General features: G+C 38.0%; 1 protein-coding gene and 1 long non-coding RNA gene across 3 annotated transcripts in view; one reads left to right on the top strand and one right to left on the bottom strand.

Annotated features, from left to right (window-relative positions):
• LOC131245833 (SNF1-related protein kinase catalytic subunit alpha KIN10) overlaps positions 1–9,699 on the bottom strand; it is a 30,828-nt gene extending 21,129 nt beyond the window's left edge. For both annotated transcript variants that reach the window (XM_058245553.1, XM_058245552.1), the window contains exons 1-2: positions 9,569–9,699; positions 6,675–6,868 (exon numbers count right to left, since the gene is read on the bottom strand). In XM_058245553.1, coding sequence (XP_058101536.1) covers positions 6,675–6,868; positions 9,569–9,684 — 310 coding nt within the window. In that variant the 5' untranslated portion in view covers positions 9,685–9,699. The remainder of the gene's footprint in view (positions 1–6,674; positions 6,869–9,568) is intronic.
• Positions 1,945–11,837, top strand: LOC131245834 (uncharacterized). The gene is made up of 2 exons (XR_009171006.1): positions 1,945–2,052; positions 11,460–11,837. It is a non-coding gene; the product is annotated as an uncharacterized LOC131245834 (long non-coding RNA).
• The last annotated feature ends 7,050 nt before the right edge of the window (positions 11,838–18,887 follow it).

An 18,887-nucleotide genomic window follows, 5' to 3' on the forward strand; every position in this document is an offset into this window, starting at 1 on the left:
ATTTCTCCTCTCATCAAATGAGGGACTTTTGGGTAGTCCGTTGTTCAGACTTTCCTTTTTTCTTTTGTTGTTGTATAGTCTTTTGCTGTTTTTGCTGTTTAATAAAGTTTTCCTCCTTCGAAAAAAAAAAAAAAAAACTCCATAAACAAAAAAATGTCCAACAGCTTTTTGGGACATTTGTCCTCTACAAGCTTTGGGCGTTAACCCTTTCTAAGGTTTGTGCAACTGCATGTTTTCACACGTGGGGCGTATGATCTAGGCCATCACAACTGGTGAGAGCTTTGATTATTCACTAGTTATTGAATTATTTTTACTTTCTTTTCAAGTAGAAGAATCTCTATGCTTGGATTGGGTGTTTAGATATGATTCAGTTCTAGAGTTTGAATGTTTGATATATCTATGCAGTCAACAATTCTCATTCGTTAGCTACACCAGTTTCCATCCCCACTATTTCATGTGTCGTGACCACTTGAATATAGGATCTGCCTCATTTTTTGGCTCAAGCCCTAACACGAGCTAGCAAAACTGATGGGCGGAGTGTATGTCACACAAACATTGAGGTGGGCCCCAAAGAGCTTTTGGCTACATAGGCTCCCTGTAACATGGTTGTGGGAAATTTGTGTCCGCGTGAGGGATCATGTCCGTTCATCATGGTGGGCTTCATGATAGGTTGGAAGTACACCAAGAATATCAGGGAGCGTGGACGATTCTAAGTATCTGATTTGGATTGCATTAGATGTGGATGACTTGCGGTTGTCCATTTTCATATAATGGGGTAGGATCATTTGAAAGAGGAATATGGGTATGGCCCATCTTATGATGAAGCGATCGAATCAATGGTGGATGTTACTGGATGGCGAGTCCCACCTGTAAGCACGATGTTGGACTATCCAAAATCTATAGGCGGGATTATGACATGAGGTTTGTACAACTCACTAATTAGGGTTAACTCATTCGCACTGTGTACCGGGCCTAGTTTCATAACATGCCAATCCAGACCGTTCAAATTATAGGCCTCACTATGGCTGCGGAATACCCAAAAAATTATAATGATCTTCACCATGCTAGTGGGGCCTCCTCACGGGTGATCCAAATTGCCAATGCAATGCCACACTGCAGTTGATGGAACTCTCTCCAAGGATCTCAACCACGTGGCGATCTGATCCTTAATCGGTGACCTACAACAGTTGGACGATTTGTTGATTATTGAGAGAAGTTCTCACTAGTTGGGGTCCATTGGGATACTAGCTTCAATGACTAAACCAAAGACTCACTTTCAAAAATTGAAAACTTGAGAATATTGTGCATGTTCTTGGGTCAACGATCACACGGTTTCCTCTCAACAGCTAGTAAATCTCTGCAATTTAGGGAATCTTTGATATATGGACTGTTAGCCATGAGACCCATCTTATCAACGATTTGGATCACCAAAGCATAAGGCCCACTTTTTTTATGAGGACATCCGAGCACCTTTTAGAGTTTATCAAAGGAGGAGGAGAGCTACCCCAGTTTTGTTGTGTCTAGATGATCATTACATGGGGCCCAGTATAGCCAATTTATGTTCCTAGCCGCGTTGAAGACCGCGCATTAATGATCGTGCATCTTTAAAGACCCTACACTATGAAGATGCATGTCGGTTGTTTAGTTGAGAGTGTTGGACCGTTGGATTTCGCACATGGACCGTTGGATCATGACCATGGACCATCTTGATTGTGAGATCATCTTGATCGTGGACCCATTGGATATGATGGAACCATTGGGATGGCTTAGTTTAGTTATTTTGTTTATTTGTTTTAGGTATTTTGGTTTATTTTATGATTTAGTTGATATTAGGGGTGTTTTGGACATTTTATAGTATTAAGGGTAATTTTTGTAAAAACACCACAAATAAAACATACAAGGCTTGAACGTGTGAAGCCTAGGGCATTGTTGACTATTTAAATAAAATTTTCTTGTTGTTGCTTTGAGCAAAGAAAAACCTCATGTGATTGGAGCTTGGTGTGAAGCCATGGAATGATTCCAACTATCTCTTCTCTTTTTCTTCTCTTCAAGGTATTTGCTTCACTTTTTTCTTTTTCATTTTCTATATTTCTTTCTTTTTCTTTTGTTTTCTCCCAAATCCCTTCCCCACCATCCCCAAACCTTCTAGACTTAAACCCTACCCAACCGTACAACCGTACGGACCACCCCCTTGTCTGTACAACCATACGGACGCAATCGTATGGCCGTTTGTACGGCCAGCTCCACTCCCCCCTTCTTTCCCTCTTTTTGGTTTTTGATTCACCTTTAAAACCCCATAATCCTAAACCTAAAACCCAAAAACCCTAACCCTAAAACCTAGAATTCCAAACCCTAATCTCGTAAATTCCGTAAACCTTAAATCTCTAAACCCTAATTCTTTCTAACCCTAACAAAGAGCGAGTGAATCCTCAAATTTAGATTGAATCATATGCTAGATGGAAGTTCTACCTTCCCTTGGGCCGTTTTTGATCGATAATCTTAAGATCCATCCGCGGGATTGTGATGTGGCCTTAAATTTGAACATAGTTGACTACTTGATTTCTTTAGATTTGTGATAGATTGGCAATATTTTATATTTTGATTTACTCTGATAATTCATTTAATAATGCATTCGCATCATTATAGTTTAGGCTATCCGTCCTGCATCACTTTTACTAGGTGTATCCAATGGCAGTGCACAAACCAAATACAATGGACCCACCTGAAGATGAGATGAGTGACCTGATTGTAGGCCACCGCATGTTTGGTCCGATCCTTGACTGATGAATGGACTTGATATTTTTTCAAACAATGACGCTTATACAATCTTGTTAGGAAAATATATAAAATAGACAATGTCATCCAAATGATATTTTCAAATAAAATAAACTTCTGAAACTAAGATTTCAGATTTTGCTTTTCACAATAATATAATCATCATCGTCATCTAAGCCTTATCCCAACAGATGGGGGTCACTTACATGAATCTTTTTTCGGCATAAGTTTGATGCCAGCAGCCAACCCGACGCAAGTCGCCTCCTTTATCCAAGCTAGGGACTAGCAATGAGAGCATAGAACACCCACAGGCACAATGTAATAGACTATTACATAGGTTGGTTGCAATCAGGTACTATCTAACAGTCTATTACATAGGTTGGCTACAATCAAGCACTATCTAACAGTCTATTACATAGGTTGAATATAATCAACAAGTTGTCATAAAAATATGCATAAAAAAATCAAGATTGTTAACCAAACGGGGCCTTAAGAATAAATTATCAATGTCCTACATTCATTAAGTGGGAAATATAGAAGGCAAGAAATTGCAAAACCTTTGATGACAAGGTCGTTAAAATTGAGATGGTGATAGGGAGAATCTTATCCTTATATTGGTTAACAAGCATCTTTTTTTTTTCTTTTTTCTTTTTTTTTTTTGAGAGAGAGAGAGAACAAAAAAATTTATAAACAACCCACAAAAGCAGGAAAAGAAGCATCATTCCTTCAGCAAGGAATGCAATTTCATGTGGAAACTGATTTTGCTGGCTTGTCTCATTGGAATGAAAGACCAATGCTGAAGAAGGCATTGACAATTAAATGGTGTAAATCTCCAACGGGCCTTTATAAGCTAAATGCAGCTAGGGCATACCGTGGTGGTGGTGGGAGTTTTAGGGATTGAAAAGGTCATGTCATATTTACCTTTTTTCTCATTTTGACAGGAATTGAATGAATTCTATGGAGGAACTAAGGTCTTTGGCACATGGGATTCACTATTGTTCTAACCTTGGATTGAAAACATTTTAGTCCAGAACAACTCTAAGGTGATTGTGGATATGGTTTGCTCAAATTTTTCATTCTTGTGGTCAATGTGGTATCATCTCTCAGGGCATGGCGGATGGATTCTCATATTTATTGCGAAGCAAATTTGCAGCAGATGCTCTTGCAAATTTGGGCTACGATTCTTTAGATTTGGTCTTTTGGAAAGTAGAAAATCTGTAGTTGAAACCAAATCTAAAGTTTTCCCAAACAAAGCAAGTGTGTTTAGCCTTAGAAGATGGTTTTCGTTATCGGTAATGCACTTTTGTATTTGGTTTTGTTTTTCTTGAGGTAAAGTTGTTGTGTCCCCTTCCTTGTACTCTCTTCATTATAATTAATAAGTAGGTGTCCCATATCCGTTATGATATGGCCGTATCGGCCGATACGTAACGGCAACGGGCGACACCGTTACGCGATACGGGGTCGAAACGGGTACCCCCCCCCCCCCCGATTTTGTGACCGGGGCCGTTACGCCCATTACGGGCCATAACGGCTGTTACATCCTCGGACACGGAAACGGACACACACACACACACCCGATTTTGTGGACCGGGCCATAACGGCTGTTACATCCCCGTAACAGCTGTTACGGGCTAACGAAAATAAGAAAAAAATATAGGGAAAAAAAAAAATCATACCTTTTTTTTTCTTTCTGTTCTTCTTCTTCTTCTTCTCGGCCTGCCGGGGCTTGCGGCTGTGGCCCTGCTACGGCTGCGGTTGCGAGCCTCTCTCTCTCTCTCTCTCTCTCTCTCTCTCTCTCTCTCTCTCTCTCTCTTTTCGGTTTCCCTCTCTCTCCCTTCTTTTTCATTTCGCATCGGAAAAAGAAAATCGGAAGGGGATTTGGCTGTTGTACCACACACCAGCTATATAGCTGCTGTAGATACGTGTCACGCTAAGATGAGCGCTGACACTCTTCGAGCTCCGAGTTGTACGAACAGCTCAAAGGAGATCAGAGTTACATGGGCTCCACAGTGATGTATTTATTATATCTACACCATTAATCTATTTTTAGATATCATTTTAGAGCAATATCCAAAAAATGAATCATATCCTAAGATCGTCTGGACCACACCAAAAATAGCAGCGGAGATAATGATTTTCACTGTTAAACAATTCGTAGCCCCACCATAACGTTTATTTTCCATCCGATCTGTTAATAAGGTCAAAAGGACCTGAATGAAGAGGAAAAACAAATTTCACGTTGATCCAAAACTTCTGTGATCCCAAAAAAGGTTTCAACGGTAGAAGTTCAATCCCCCACTACTTTTTGCACTGTGATCTACTTGATAATTAGATCTGTATTATTTTTCATGTCAAGCCTTAAGACGAGCTCGTCAAATGAATGAACGGTTTAGATATAACACATACCTCATGATCAGAACCACAGGACTTGCTGACGTCAAATAAATGGACTGCGTACGAGTTACGCAACACGTCCCAAAAGTTAATAAAATGTGCACATGCCACGTGGGCCCCACCATGATGTATGTATTTTATCCATGCCGTCCATCCATTTTGCCACATCATTTTATGTTATGATTCAAAAAATTAGTAAGATCCAAATCTCAGGTGGACCACAACATAGGAAACAGTGGTTATAGAATGCTCACCATTAAAAATTTCTTAGTGTCCACGTAAATGTTAATTTTCCATCTAACCTATTAATAGGTTCACATTGACGTGGATGAAGGGAAAACACACATGTCAGCTTGATCTAAAACTTTTGTAGCCCCAATAAATTTTTAATGGTGGTCGTTTAATTATTGTTGTTTCTTATTATGCAGTCCACCTGAGCTTTGGATTTGCCTCATTTTTGGGCTCATGCCCTAAAATTATTTGGCAAAATGGATGGATGGTGTGGATATAACACATTCATCACGAGTGGGGTCCAAAAAACTTTGACACTCGTGTGCTACACTTCACAATCCGAGTCTACCTAATTCGGACCCTTAAAAAATTGTACATGAAACATGTATTAACTTAAAATTTACCAATTAAATTATGGACTGTAATTGCTAACTCAAAATGCCAGAATCAAATTGTTTGAATAGTTTTAATTGTTAATTTGTGGACGCTTATTTTTTAAAATATTGCCTTTTGATTTCATTTTTTTCATGATTCACTATCCAATAAATGTCCACCAATTCACAAGTGGGATAATGCAAATAAATTGCATGAATTTGAGGCTGATTTGGGGCATGGATTGGTCCTCCAAGTCAGCCCCAAATTGGCAACGCGATCTACGTGAATTTAATTTCAATTTTTAAAAGAACTATTGGGAGAAATGATATCAAATTGTTAAGTATATAAATTAAATATTTAGAAAATTAAATATATGAATTTTGTAGTCAAATTCAGGTTATCTGGTTCATAAATTCATCAGACAATCCGATACAACTTCTCACCAAAGAGTGGACCGTTACACCACCATAAACATGTTCCAATTTATAAATGAATGCATATTTGGAATGCTTAGAATATTCCGGATTTAATCCATATTTTTTCATTTTTTTTGGCAAAAAAAAAAAAAAAAAAAATTGCGCCATTACGGGCCGTTTTGCCCCCATATCGCCGTTACGCCCTCGTATCCATATCGGTTTTAGAGGTCACCGTTACGCCAACCGATACCGATACGGGACACCTTGTTAATAACGCCATAGTAGTACCATCCACCTTCTCTAAGAAAATAAATAAATAAAAAGAAAAGAAAAGAAGAGAGAGAGAGAGAGAGAGAATCAGGCATCCATATCAACAATGAAAGCATGAATTAACAATTATTTATAGTCGATATTTTGATATTTTGAATACCAAATTGTATAGATTGTAGGACAGATGGGTGCATATTCAAGATCACGGCATACCTTTTTCTTCCATTTCCATGTTCTTTATCTTACGACGGTTAAGGATCTTGATAGCCACTTTGTGGCCGGTCAAAGCATGCTCTGCAATTTTCACCTTACCAAATGAACCAATGCCGAGAGTCTTTCCAAGTTTGTAATTTGGCAAGAACATGTCAGCGCTGTTGCTTACTTTGCCTGTTGGTCCTTCCATTCTCCTATTGTAAGTACACAGTCAATATTAAAACTAAAAGGAAAGACAGTCTGACCAAACAGAATCCAGAAATGGCCTAGAGTTATGATATAACATCTTTCGAAGGCAACGAAACAAACAAAGGGCATCACTCAAAAATAATAAATAAATAAATAAATATGGCAGACAAAAGGCAATGCGACCAACAACCAAAACAACAAAACAAGCGGAAAAAAAAAAATGGGTATTAGTCATCCGTGTTGAATGCAACAACCCAACTAGTCCAGGGAGATGGTAGGATAAGTTACATGCTCCAAAAAATTCCGTGGGACCTGTCCTAAGTGCACGTCTCCTTACTATTGCTTTAGGCTATTGTCCGCTCATGGCCATTTCAAGAGTAGAGCAAAATAAGTTGAAGTAAAACTTTAAAAATAGCAAAATGGGGCTCTAAAATGTTCATGGTGGATTCTCAAGCAATGACTACCACATCCATCTTAGCTTTACCAGATTGCTCTAAAATGTTTGTGGTGGATTGTGATGCATCAAGGACTGATACTGGCACAATGCTAACTCAAGAAGGTGACCATTAGCTGTTACAAGCAAAGGCTTGTTTAGATGACACCATAATTCGTCCACATACAAGAAATAGTACTTGTAGTTATCCATGTGATTAAAAAAGTGGCAGTCATATCTTTTAGTGCAACATTTACCACAGGCATTAAATACTTCACCCCAGATCAGTGAAATTTGTCATCCAAGTTAATTGGATACAATCAATGTTCAGATCATCATCATCATCGAAGCCTAATTCAAGTTAATGGGAAATGATCAGTGTTCAGAGTATCAGTTTCATTACATGTATTGATGACTTGGGATATGGAAACAAACAGGTATAGATATCATTGATAATATCGCAAATACCAGGTAGAATATCGCCGTCTGAAGGAAACATTGGGAAAAAATCAGGTTAAATTTTCCAGTGAAACTTCAAGAGATGTTAAAAGACATGTTTACACACTTAGGACTCAAAATATTACAAAAACAAAAAACAAAAAAAAAACAAAAAACGTAATTAGTTTCTATCAAACAAGGGCCCAAATTTTGATGTGCTAAGTTTAAGAAATAACGCAATAATTCAGCACATATAATGCACTAATTTAAAACACCCCTAGGAGAAATCACCAAAAAAATTTGGTTTTTGGTTTACTATTTTTTTTCTAGAATTTTGCAGGTATTAAAGCTGCCATTGTCGATAATATCGCATGATAATGATGAGACAATGTATTTTTTCAACGGGATGTTGTCGATATCTTGCAATAATGTCAATACAAGTGATAATATCAACGATATCGTCAATGATATCTTGCAAATTTTATTTTCCCCCCAATAACTGTATAGCTAACCAAACAAAACCGATAATATCATTGATATTATCAATAATATCAGTGATACTAGGAACACTGGATATAATTATGAGATCAGATTAGAGGACAGAAATAAGATGGCTAAAACGTCTTGTTCCAACAACAAGCGTTCCAAATAGCAATATTGCCTCTTGCTTATGGGCATCTCTGGTTCATGGTAATGATTTTGAGTTTCTTTTCTTTTCTTTTGGTGAGAGCGGGTTTTTACAAGAGTGATGACAGTTTTTTGTTGAGATTGATGAGTTCCCAATAGTGGTGATGAGCCTTTGGAGTGTTGTACCAATGTCACATGCCTACAAAACTTAAGAAAAAATTCCACAACACAGCTATTCAATCTAGAAACATTCGAGTACCCATCACACATGAGGGTGAACACACATACCAGCCAATAGCTACTCTAGACAGACACATGATTGAAAGGAACGATAGCGCAGAGACTGGATTATTAGTTTACTAGGCACACCTGCCACTAGAAGTTATTCCAATTACAAAAAAGGATCCAAATGTCAGCTTGCGGGCAAGGCTTTATTTCCAAGGAGGGTGTTAGTTTATGATTATTGTTTTGAATGTGGCATGCATAGACGTGTGTTGGTGGGTGAGTAGGCATGGACTATTACGAGTATGAATGTAGCATTTGAGACCGTTCTCTCTCTCTCTCTCTCTCTCTCTCTCTCTCTCTCTCTCTCTCTCTCTCTCTCTCTCTCTTGAATGTGTGGAGCCTATACAAGTGAATGCAATGAATATTACACTCATTATGTTTGACAGTATGTAAGTATACATACAAACATATATACATGTGGGTGTAAAATTGTTGTTTTGGGCTTTCTTCGATATCAAAGGCACATGGAAACCTATTCGGCCAAGATCTCTTCGGCCACCCACATGCGGCAAACGCCTTCATCAGAAAACCACATCTGGAAAGGTCGGATTCTGCCCTAAAATGCCATCCAGTACGACCAGCAAACCGTATGGAAGCGACAAATGAAACAGATATTTACTGCCACCATGACTGCATATCAGATATACAGAGAGGGAGAGATAATTGGCAGATCGTACGCGGTTCAATTGACGAGAGAATAGAGAGAGAAAGGGAAGGAGATCAGGCTAACTTATAGTTGCCGGATCGAGTGCATTCAAAGACATTTACTTCAATCGAGCCGACCAGATTTCGGGCCACGATTTAGATGAGGCATGGCCAAAAAATCACGATGATCGGGAGTTTTGTTGACCGTTCGTTCAGGGGCCAGTGGGAATTAAATCAACGGATGAAATCGATAGGTAGAGAAGAAGGAAATCCATACCTAGTACCTGTAATAGAAGAGATCGGCCTTGTCGCGCGGAAGAGGATTCGAAGGGGAAGGGATTCGAAGGGGAGGGAATTCGAACGGAGAGAAAGCCCTGTAGCCTCTCCGAGCATAGGAGAAATTATATGGTGGCGAGTTATATGATACTCAGGATGCCCATGAAGCTTGATACACAGGTACTCAGAAATTGTACATGTGAAAATAAATTAACTCAAATTAAACCGACTAAATTGTGGAACCCACTGTCGATAAGTAAAATAAAAAATATGATGTTAATTTAAAATTTATATTATCTGATTCATTGATACTTGTTTATGGAAATAGGACCGTTGGATACTTCAATTTTAACAATCTAAAGTGTGTCCACCAATCTGATAGTCACATGATGTAAATTTTGGTTCATGATACCGCTGAACCAGGAAGCATGATTTGGGTAGTCTAATTTGAGTTATTTGTATTCAAAGTATGCAATTTCCAAGTGCATGTGCATCATCCACCACACTCCGCCGGAGTATCAAACTTCTTCTATTACATATGATACGCGACCCGGAGCTTTGACCGCATACACATGTTTTTCTTTCCAATCTGACAAGTGGAGCCCGTCGTGTAATCTATACCGTTGATCTGTTATCTCCCACTGTGGACGGCGTATGAGATAAAAAATTCAGAATATTTTGACGTTTAATTTTAGTAATTTCCATTTTAATGTGGAGAGTTTTATTTCCCTTTTTTAACCATCTATTATGGACTGTGAAAATGTCATTCAGGAGTTTTTATTCCAGATGTTCAATCCATGTTGGGATACAATAGATCAACGGTGTCGATTAACGATTCATCTGTCCACTTTGTCGAAACTGGAAAAAGGTGTGTAATATTTGAAAACGTTAGGCGTACACCACATAATTCAATCAGCTGGTAAGAGGATTTTGAGCAAATGGCCTCCAAGTATGACTTGAGCGAGGTTTTGACCTCTCACTCAGCAACCTTATTTTTTTCATCCTTAGGGGACTTTTTTTTTGTTTTTTTAAGGATGAAATTGCCTTATGCCACATGCCTTTTTGAATAGAGGATTGTGGGTCTGACAAAGTTATAAATGGGTCCACTCCTTTAAAGTTTTAATCCATTTATTTGTTTAAGGGCATGCTGGGACATTGGAGGTCGTTAATTTCATCTTCATTCAAGCCTTCTGTGGCTCTTAATGGAGATAATGGTCTTTCTTTTATAATTGTTTCCTCTAGTGTGGTCCATTCCTAATTTTTCTCTCATTCTTGGGGCCATGCCTTGAAATTATTTTTTCAAGCTAATGGTATAAGTGAATTTTAATGGAGATATATGGTGGGGCCCACAATAATAGTCTGAAAAGCTATATGTGAGGTTAGACCAAAATTCCAACCCATTTTAGGGATTTTATTTTTATTTAAAGGTTTTGTAAGAGAGAGGATCACAACCCGTTTGAGAGAGGGGGGACCACCACTAAAGAAGGTGGTTAAGATCGATGCTTACACCTCCATGGAACCCACTTCGGCAATCTTCCAGCGTGTTTACAGTCATAATCCCTTCATTTCGACAACATTTTGAAACTTGTCTTCATTTTGGCAATCTGTTTCAAGTTTTTCTTCAAGGGAGTGTGACTGATATGTCAGATACAGATAATAATGTGTAATTGGTTTGTTTTTTGGGCAGGTGGCCATTGTGAATCACATGTGGGTACTGTGGATCACCCTGGCCAGTGTTGATCCCACCTAGGGCACCCTGTGGATCCTACATAGGCACTCTCTGAAGCCTACTTGAGTAATGTGGATCCCACCTAAGCATACTATGGATCCCACTTGGGCACTTTTTTTTGTGAATGTTAAATTAATGAATGTGTATGTGTATGTTATTGTAGGTTGTGAATGTTGAAATATATGAATGCAAATACGAGTGTGATTGTTAATGTAGAAGTGGATATGGATTTTGAATTGAATGAATGAGAATGTGGAAGTGCATGTGGGTGTGGAAGTGCATATGACTGTTGATTTGTACCAACGAAGATGTGGAAGTAGATATGGATGTGGAAGTGGATATGAATGTGGAAGTGGTGGATTTGTATGAATGTGGATGTGGAAGTGTATGCAGTTGTGAAATTTAAATCGTATGGTGTAAAAATATGGAAGTGCGCTTGGATGTGGAAGTAGATGTTAATGTTGATTTATATGGTGTGCATGTGAATGTAGTTGTTAATGTTGAATTGTATGAATACAAATATGGTAGTGCATGTGGTTGTCGAAGTGAATATGAATGTTGATTTATATGGTGTGGATGTGGATGTGATATAAATGTTGAATTGTATGAATTAATGTGAAAGTGCATGTGAATATGGTTGTGGGTTGTGAATGTTGAACTATATGAATGCAAATGTGATAGTGCATGTGAATGTTGAACTATATGAATGAAAAAAATGGGAACATATGTGGATATGGTTGTAAATTTTAAATTATATGAATGAAAATATGAAAGTGCATGTGAAATATAGTAGTGGATGTGTATTTTGAATTGAATGAATAAAAATGTGGATGTGAGTGTGGATGTAGAAGTAGAAGTATATGTAAATGTTGAATTGAATGCATGAAAATGTATAAGTGAATGTAGATGTGGATGTAGATGTTAATGTAAATCTAAGGGATGTATCCCCTGAGCATAGTGGATCGCATTGGAGGGGGAGCGGATCCTCTCTGAGCACTGTGGATCTCACTTGGGGGTGGATCCCCCAAGCACTGCGGATCGCACCTGGACCAAGTGTGATTCATAATGCTTGATGGGATCTTCCTATACTCACATCTTCATTCACATACCTATCCATATTCATATCTTTGTTTACATCAACATCTTCAATTTAACATTCACATCCACATTCACATCTATATTTTTATTCATTTACATTCAACATTCACATCCATTTCATGCATTGTACAATCGCATCCACATTATGATTCATTCAATTTAACATTCACATCCATTTATTCATTCATTTTATTCAACATTCGCATATCTCATTTTTTCAAATAATATGATTTATTTACAAATAGTGTATGTGGATGTGGGATGTAGATGTGAATTTGAAATTGTCTGAATGTAAGTGTGGTAATGCATGTGAATGTGATGTTGAATTATATTAATGTAAACATGAAAGTGCATGTGCATGTGAATTTTGACCTGCATGAATGAAAGTGTGTAAGTGGATGTGAATTTTGAATTATATGAATAAAAAATATGAAAGTGAACGTGGATGTAGAAGTGGTTGTGGATGTTGAATTGTATGAATGCGAATATGAAAATGTATATGCATGTGGAAGTGGATGTGAATTTTGAATTGTATAAATGAAAATATAAAAGTGAATGTACACGTGAATGTTGAATGAAATGAATGTAGAGGTGAATGTGGACGTAGGGGGTGAAGCATTGTGGATCGCACCCGATGCGAGGTGGGGGGATCCCTTCCGAGCATTGTGGATCTCACCTGGGAGTGGATCTACCCTACCCCGAGCACTGTGGATCTCGCCTAGGGAGGAGGGGTGGATCTCCCCTACCCTGAGCATTGTGGATCTTGCCTAGGGAGGGGGGGTAAATCACATAGTGCTTGGGGGGGGGGGGGTGATCGGAGTCACCCCTACCCTGAGCAGTTTGGATCCTCCTCCCAAGGTGCGATCCATAGTGCTTAGGGGGATCCACCCCCTAGGTCCAAATTCACTTCCATATCCACCTTCACCTCCACCTCCACTTCTACATCCATATCCACCTTCACATTCACTTTCACATTTTCATTCATTCAATTCAACATTCATATCCACTTTCACATTCACGTTTTCATTCATTCAATTCAGATTTCACATCACTTCTGCATTTTCATTTATACAATTTGAAATTCACATCCACTTTCATATGCACATGTACTTTCACATTTGCATTCATACAATCCAAAATTCACATCCACTGCCATATGCACATGCACTTTTACATTTGCATTTATACAATTCAACATTCGCATCCACTCATACATCATAAACATATCATATTCTTTAAAAATATATGAGAGAAGACATGAATGTTTAATATAATAAATGGACATGTGGATGTGAATAATGAATCAAAATATGAATGTGGACATGGAATGGATAAAGCGGATGTGAATAATGAATATGAATGAATGAAAATGTAAATGTGGATGTAGATGTGGATGTGGATGTGGAGGTGAATGTGAATGTTAAATTGAATATGTAGATGTACATTTAGATAGAGATATGAGGGTGGATGAATCCCCATAAGCGTGGATCGCACGACCTCTTAGGTGCGGTTCACAGTGCTTGGGGGGATCCACCCCCCTCAGGTGTGATCCATAGTACTCAGGGGGGATCTACCCCTCACGTTCACATTTACTTCTATTTCCACATTCACCTCTACCTACACCTTCACATCCACATTCACTTCTGGAGTGGGTCTCACATAGGCGGCAACAATAGTCCTAACTACCTTGTAGGGTAGTGGTCCCCTCTCTCGAAAAAAATAGCTTCCACAATAATTCAAGTAGGACTTTCTTGTCCTACATAACACTTTTTGGACTATTATTGTGGGGTTCCCCATGCATCTCCATTGAAATTCACTCCAACCATTAGCTCGAAAAAATAATTTTAAGGCATAACCTCAAGATTAAGGGAATAAGACATCATGAGTGAACTACACTAGATGAAATAACTCCGAGCAGAAGTCTGCTATCATGCCTATTTGGGTGCAACGGAGGTCTCGGATGAAGATGAAATCAACATCCTCTAATGCCCCGGGATGATACGAAACAAATGAATGGATTAGATATCTTAAGGAGCGGGCCCATTTGTGGCTTCGTGAGACCCACAATCCCCTCTTCGAAAGGGGTTTCTTCAACTTATGAGTTATGAAAAAGAAAAGAAGAAACAACTAAATGGCCTTATGTGGCAAGGGAACCACCTTTTGAACCTGTCTTGGATCTTATGTAGGGCCCACTAGATTGTCGTGAAGCAAATTCAACTCATCCACATCAAAGGGGCTCTAATTTCATGTCATCGGCCCAAGTTTAAGGGCAAAACTCATTACGAATGGACTAAATCGGATAAAATAATTCAGAATTAACGAACAACATTTATATAGTTGTGGGCCACTTAGAGCTTTAACAAAAAACTAGAAAAATCCTTTTTATGGGTTAACATCCGTCCGTTAATGTGAACGGATCAGATCTACTAAGGGATGGGCCCAATCATTGTTTTAGTGGGGCTCACAATCCATTTTGAAAATGATCTCTCAAATTTTTAAGACAAGTTGGCTTCTATGATGGAGTAGGTGGCAAAAGGGCAAATTTGGAGTTTTTTTTTCTACTGTACGCCTCACTTTTAAGCCACCCACCTTTGTCATTTCCTCCAAACTTACTTTACCAAACTAAGCCCTTGTTGTACGGCCACACTTTTACTAGACCAAAATGCCTTTGCTATATCAGAAACGTAACTTCGAAAGCTGCTGTTCACCTCACGCCGTTTCACCCTAGCAGTAAAACTACCATTTTCTGATTCTTCTCTCCTCTTTGTAATTGTCTACCCTAGCAGAAAAACTCTCATTTTTTATTTCTTCTCTCCTCTACGTGATTGTCCACTCTAGTAGTTAAATCTCTATTTTCTAATTTCTTCTCTCCTCTTTGTGATTGTCCATTCTAGCAGTAAAACCCCCACTTTTTTATTTCTTTTATCCCCTTTGTGATTGTTCACCTTAGCAGTAGAACCCCAAATTTTTGTATTTTTTTTGTCAAGAATACACTTGCAACATATGTCATTTTCGAGTTTTGTCAACCCAAGATAGGATGAAAATGGTGCCCCCATGAAAGAAGCTACGAATGGCAGGTATATTTCAAATCCTTAACTTCGTTATGTGGACCCCATCGTATTTTATATGATATATCCGCACCGTCCACAATCCAGTTATTTTATTTAAACATCCTAGGGCATATCCTGAAAAATGAGGCAAATTCAATGCCTAAATGTCCCACATTGAGGCTTTTTAAAAAAAAGAACAAAGACTGAAGTGAAATTGAACGAAGACCGATGTGAAATAGACTGAGGATCGACTGAAGTTGTTTGCGAACTAAATTAAATTGACCACGAACTAAGTTTTGATGACTGCGAATTGAATTAAATTGACTGCAAACTAAGTTAAATTGACCGCGAATCAAGTTAAAATGACCATGAACTAAGTTAAATTGATCATGAACCAAGTTAAATTGACCACGAACTAAGTTAAAATGACCGCAAACTGAGTTAAAGTTGATCACGAACTGACTTGAATTAACCGCGAACTGAGTTAAATTGACTGAGGACTAAGTGAAATTGATCGATGGAGGCTTGAAATTGACATCTTGACCGAGAACTGTGTCAAATTGACCGATAACTGCTTAAGTGAGTTCTCAGTCAATTTCACTCACTTATCAATTAATTTCATTTAGTACATGGTCAATTTCACTAAGTTCACGGTCAATTTGACTTAGTTCGCTGTCAATTCAACTAAGTTCGCGGTCAATTTCACGATGTTTGCGGTCAATTTAACTGAGTTCTCGGTCAATTTCACGATGTTCACGGTCAATTTAACTTAGTTCAAGATGTCAATTTCAAGCAGTTATCAATCAATTTCACTTAGTCCCCGATCAATTTCACTTAGTCCGCGGTCAATTTCAATAAGTTCGCGGTCAATTTTAATCAGTTTGCGGTCAATTTAACTTAGTTCGCAGTCAATTTCAATCAGTTTGTGTTGAGTGTGAAATATTACATATTTTTTTCTATTTATAATTTGGATTTATAAACATGATAGTGCTTAATTGATTTAATTATGCATGTTTTCATATGCGAGATGATTTCGAGAATTTAAGGTGAGATCGATATCAAAAGGAAGATTTATGTTTAAAAGATTACCGAATAAAGATTTAGAGGTCTGTTAGTCATTGGTGAAGAATTCACATGCCAAAGATCCAAAATAAATAAGTGAGGAATGAAGAGAATCAAAGATTTGAAGTGAAAAAAAAGAATCCTGAAAATAAACATATTCCTGAAATTGTCCTAAAAATATATGTTTTAAAAATCTGAGTCTTCTTTAGAAAACTACGCAGAGTGCGTAAATTTGAGGCGGTTTAAACTCTGAGTCTATTTTGAAAAGCTGTACAAAGTGTGTAAATTTGAGGCAGTTTAAACTCCAAGTCTATTTTGAAAAACTGCGCAGAGTACGTAGATTTGAGGCGGTTTCTAGATTTTTTCAATTCAGTGCAAAAGTTGGAGTTCCACAAATATAAATAGGACTCCCTAGGATGCTCAAAGTATCCTCTAGGGTTTGAAAAGGTCTCACTGAGCATAGCACAAGGGTGGAGTAGTTGTTAAAGAGTTTTTCTTCTTCCCTAGTTTATTTTTCATGCTTTGTTTAAGAGCTTTTGTTTCATTCATGTCTATGGTTGGCTAAACCTCTTAGCTAGGGCTAAGAGGTGAAGCTTGTAGCTTGTTTTGATGTTTATTTTGCTTTGATTCTTGTTCTTATTGAACCTCATTGATTTATAGTTTGATATTAAATGAATATTTCAGTTTTCTATAATTTATTATGACTCAAATAATAATAGATACTGTGATATCTTTGGATTTATTCTCTTCCTATTTTGAAATAGCAAGATTAGTAAATCCCGCTGTTCACCATTGTCTCATGGACATATTAGGGTGATGGAGTCCCTTCCAATCATCACAATTCTCCTCCATTGAGAATTAGGTCAATGAAAAGTTTAGATTTGATTTAAATTGCTTCATCTTCTAATAGAATATGATATGACTCTAATTCCAATTGTGTTCCTTGAATCAAGTAAGGTAGCATCTTGATAGCTACAAGTGGATCCTTGGATACCATAGTTCCCACCTTTAAATTCATAAGTTTTAATCAACACTATTCACTATTGCTCTCAATTATTCAGATTTCAAATTAGATCTTTTTCTAGTTGTAGTTGTAGTTATTTTTAGAATACGTACAAGTTTCGTCCATGTGGATACGGCCTGTTTGCGGTCAATCTCACTCAGTTCGCAGACAATTTCACTCACTTCGTAATCAATTTCACGATGTTCTTGGGCAAAAATGCAACATATAACTCGAAAAAATGACCAATAATTGAGTGAAATTAGCCGCAAACTTGTTGAATTTCACCTATGAGTCAAGTACTTTGACTTGGAATTCGTTAAAATGACCGACGATTTGGGAAACTGACACTATACTTTATGATTTCTTACCACAATAAGTCAACTTTCACACTATACTTCATTAAATATTGAACGTTATTGTTAATATATTTTTCAATTCATCCTTGTAGTTTGCAAGTCAAATTGACCGATAACTACTTGAAATTGACATCGTTTTGACCGAGAATTTGTAGAAATTGACCGACAGTTTCATGAAATTAATTGAGAAATGAGTGAAACGAGCCACAAACTTATTGAAATTCACCTATTAGTCGAGCACTTTGACTTGGACTTCGCCAAAAATGACTGCCGACTCGGGAAACTGACATTATACTTTATGATTTTTCACCGCAATAAGTCAACTTTCACAGTATGTTTCATTAAATATTGAATGTTATTGTTGATATATTTTTCAATTCATCCCTGTAGATGGAAAGTGGTGGATTTGTAGGTAGAAAGAAGAAATATTCTAAACAACCTGTGAGACCCGACCCGAGTTCGCATGTGTGCATGTGTGTGTGTGAGTATGCATTCCGTCCATCTTGATCCCGCGGTCCTACCGGTGGAATCCCGGCGACCCGTGACCCTTGGATAATGTTTGCGGTCATCCGTGAGCCCAGTCATGAAGACCCGACTCGGATCGAGTTGAGGCCTATACCATTGTGACCGCATCGTCGTTGCGATTCCAACGACGCGTCTTGTGCATTCATCCGACTTATAGATCAAAAGTTGTGAGCATTTCATCATGTGGCCCACTTTTTGTACAAAAGCATATGGACCACTCTCAGGCACAAGTTCCCATGCACACCACCCACACACACTACAATTCCCATAGAATAAACACTACCAATCCTAAACACTACCCACACCTAACCTACCCTAGCAAACATTGTTTGTATCACCATAGGTCATGATTTCTTTCTCTAACTAAGGAGGGAGAGTAATGATGACTCCCCTACAACCTTCCCTTCCTCTCTCTCCTCCTTCATTCTCTCATTTTCCTCTTCCATGGAAGAATTTTCAGCCCTCCCTCTCCCAATTTCCAGCAATTTTCCCTTCCT

The sequence above is a fragment of the Magnolia sinica genome, chromosome 5 (assembly GCF_029962835.1).
Source record: "Magnolia sinica isolate HGM2019 chromosome 5, MsV1, whole genome shotgun sequence".
Classification (NCBI taxonomy): Eukaryota; Viridiplantae; Streptophyta; class Magnoliopsida; order Magnoliales; family Magnoliaceae; genus Magnolia; species Magnolia sinica.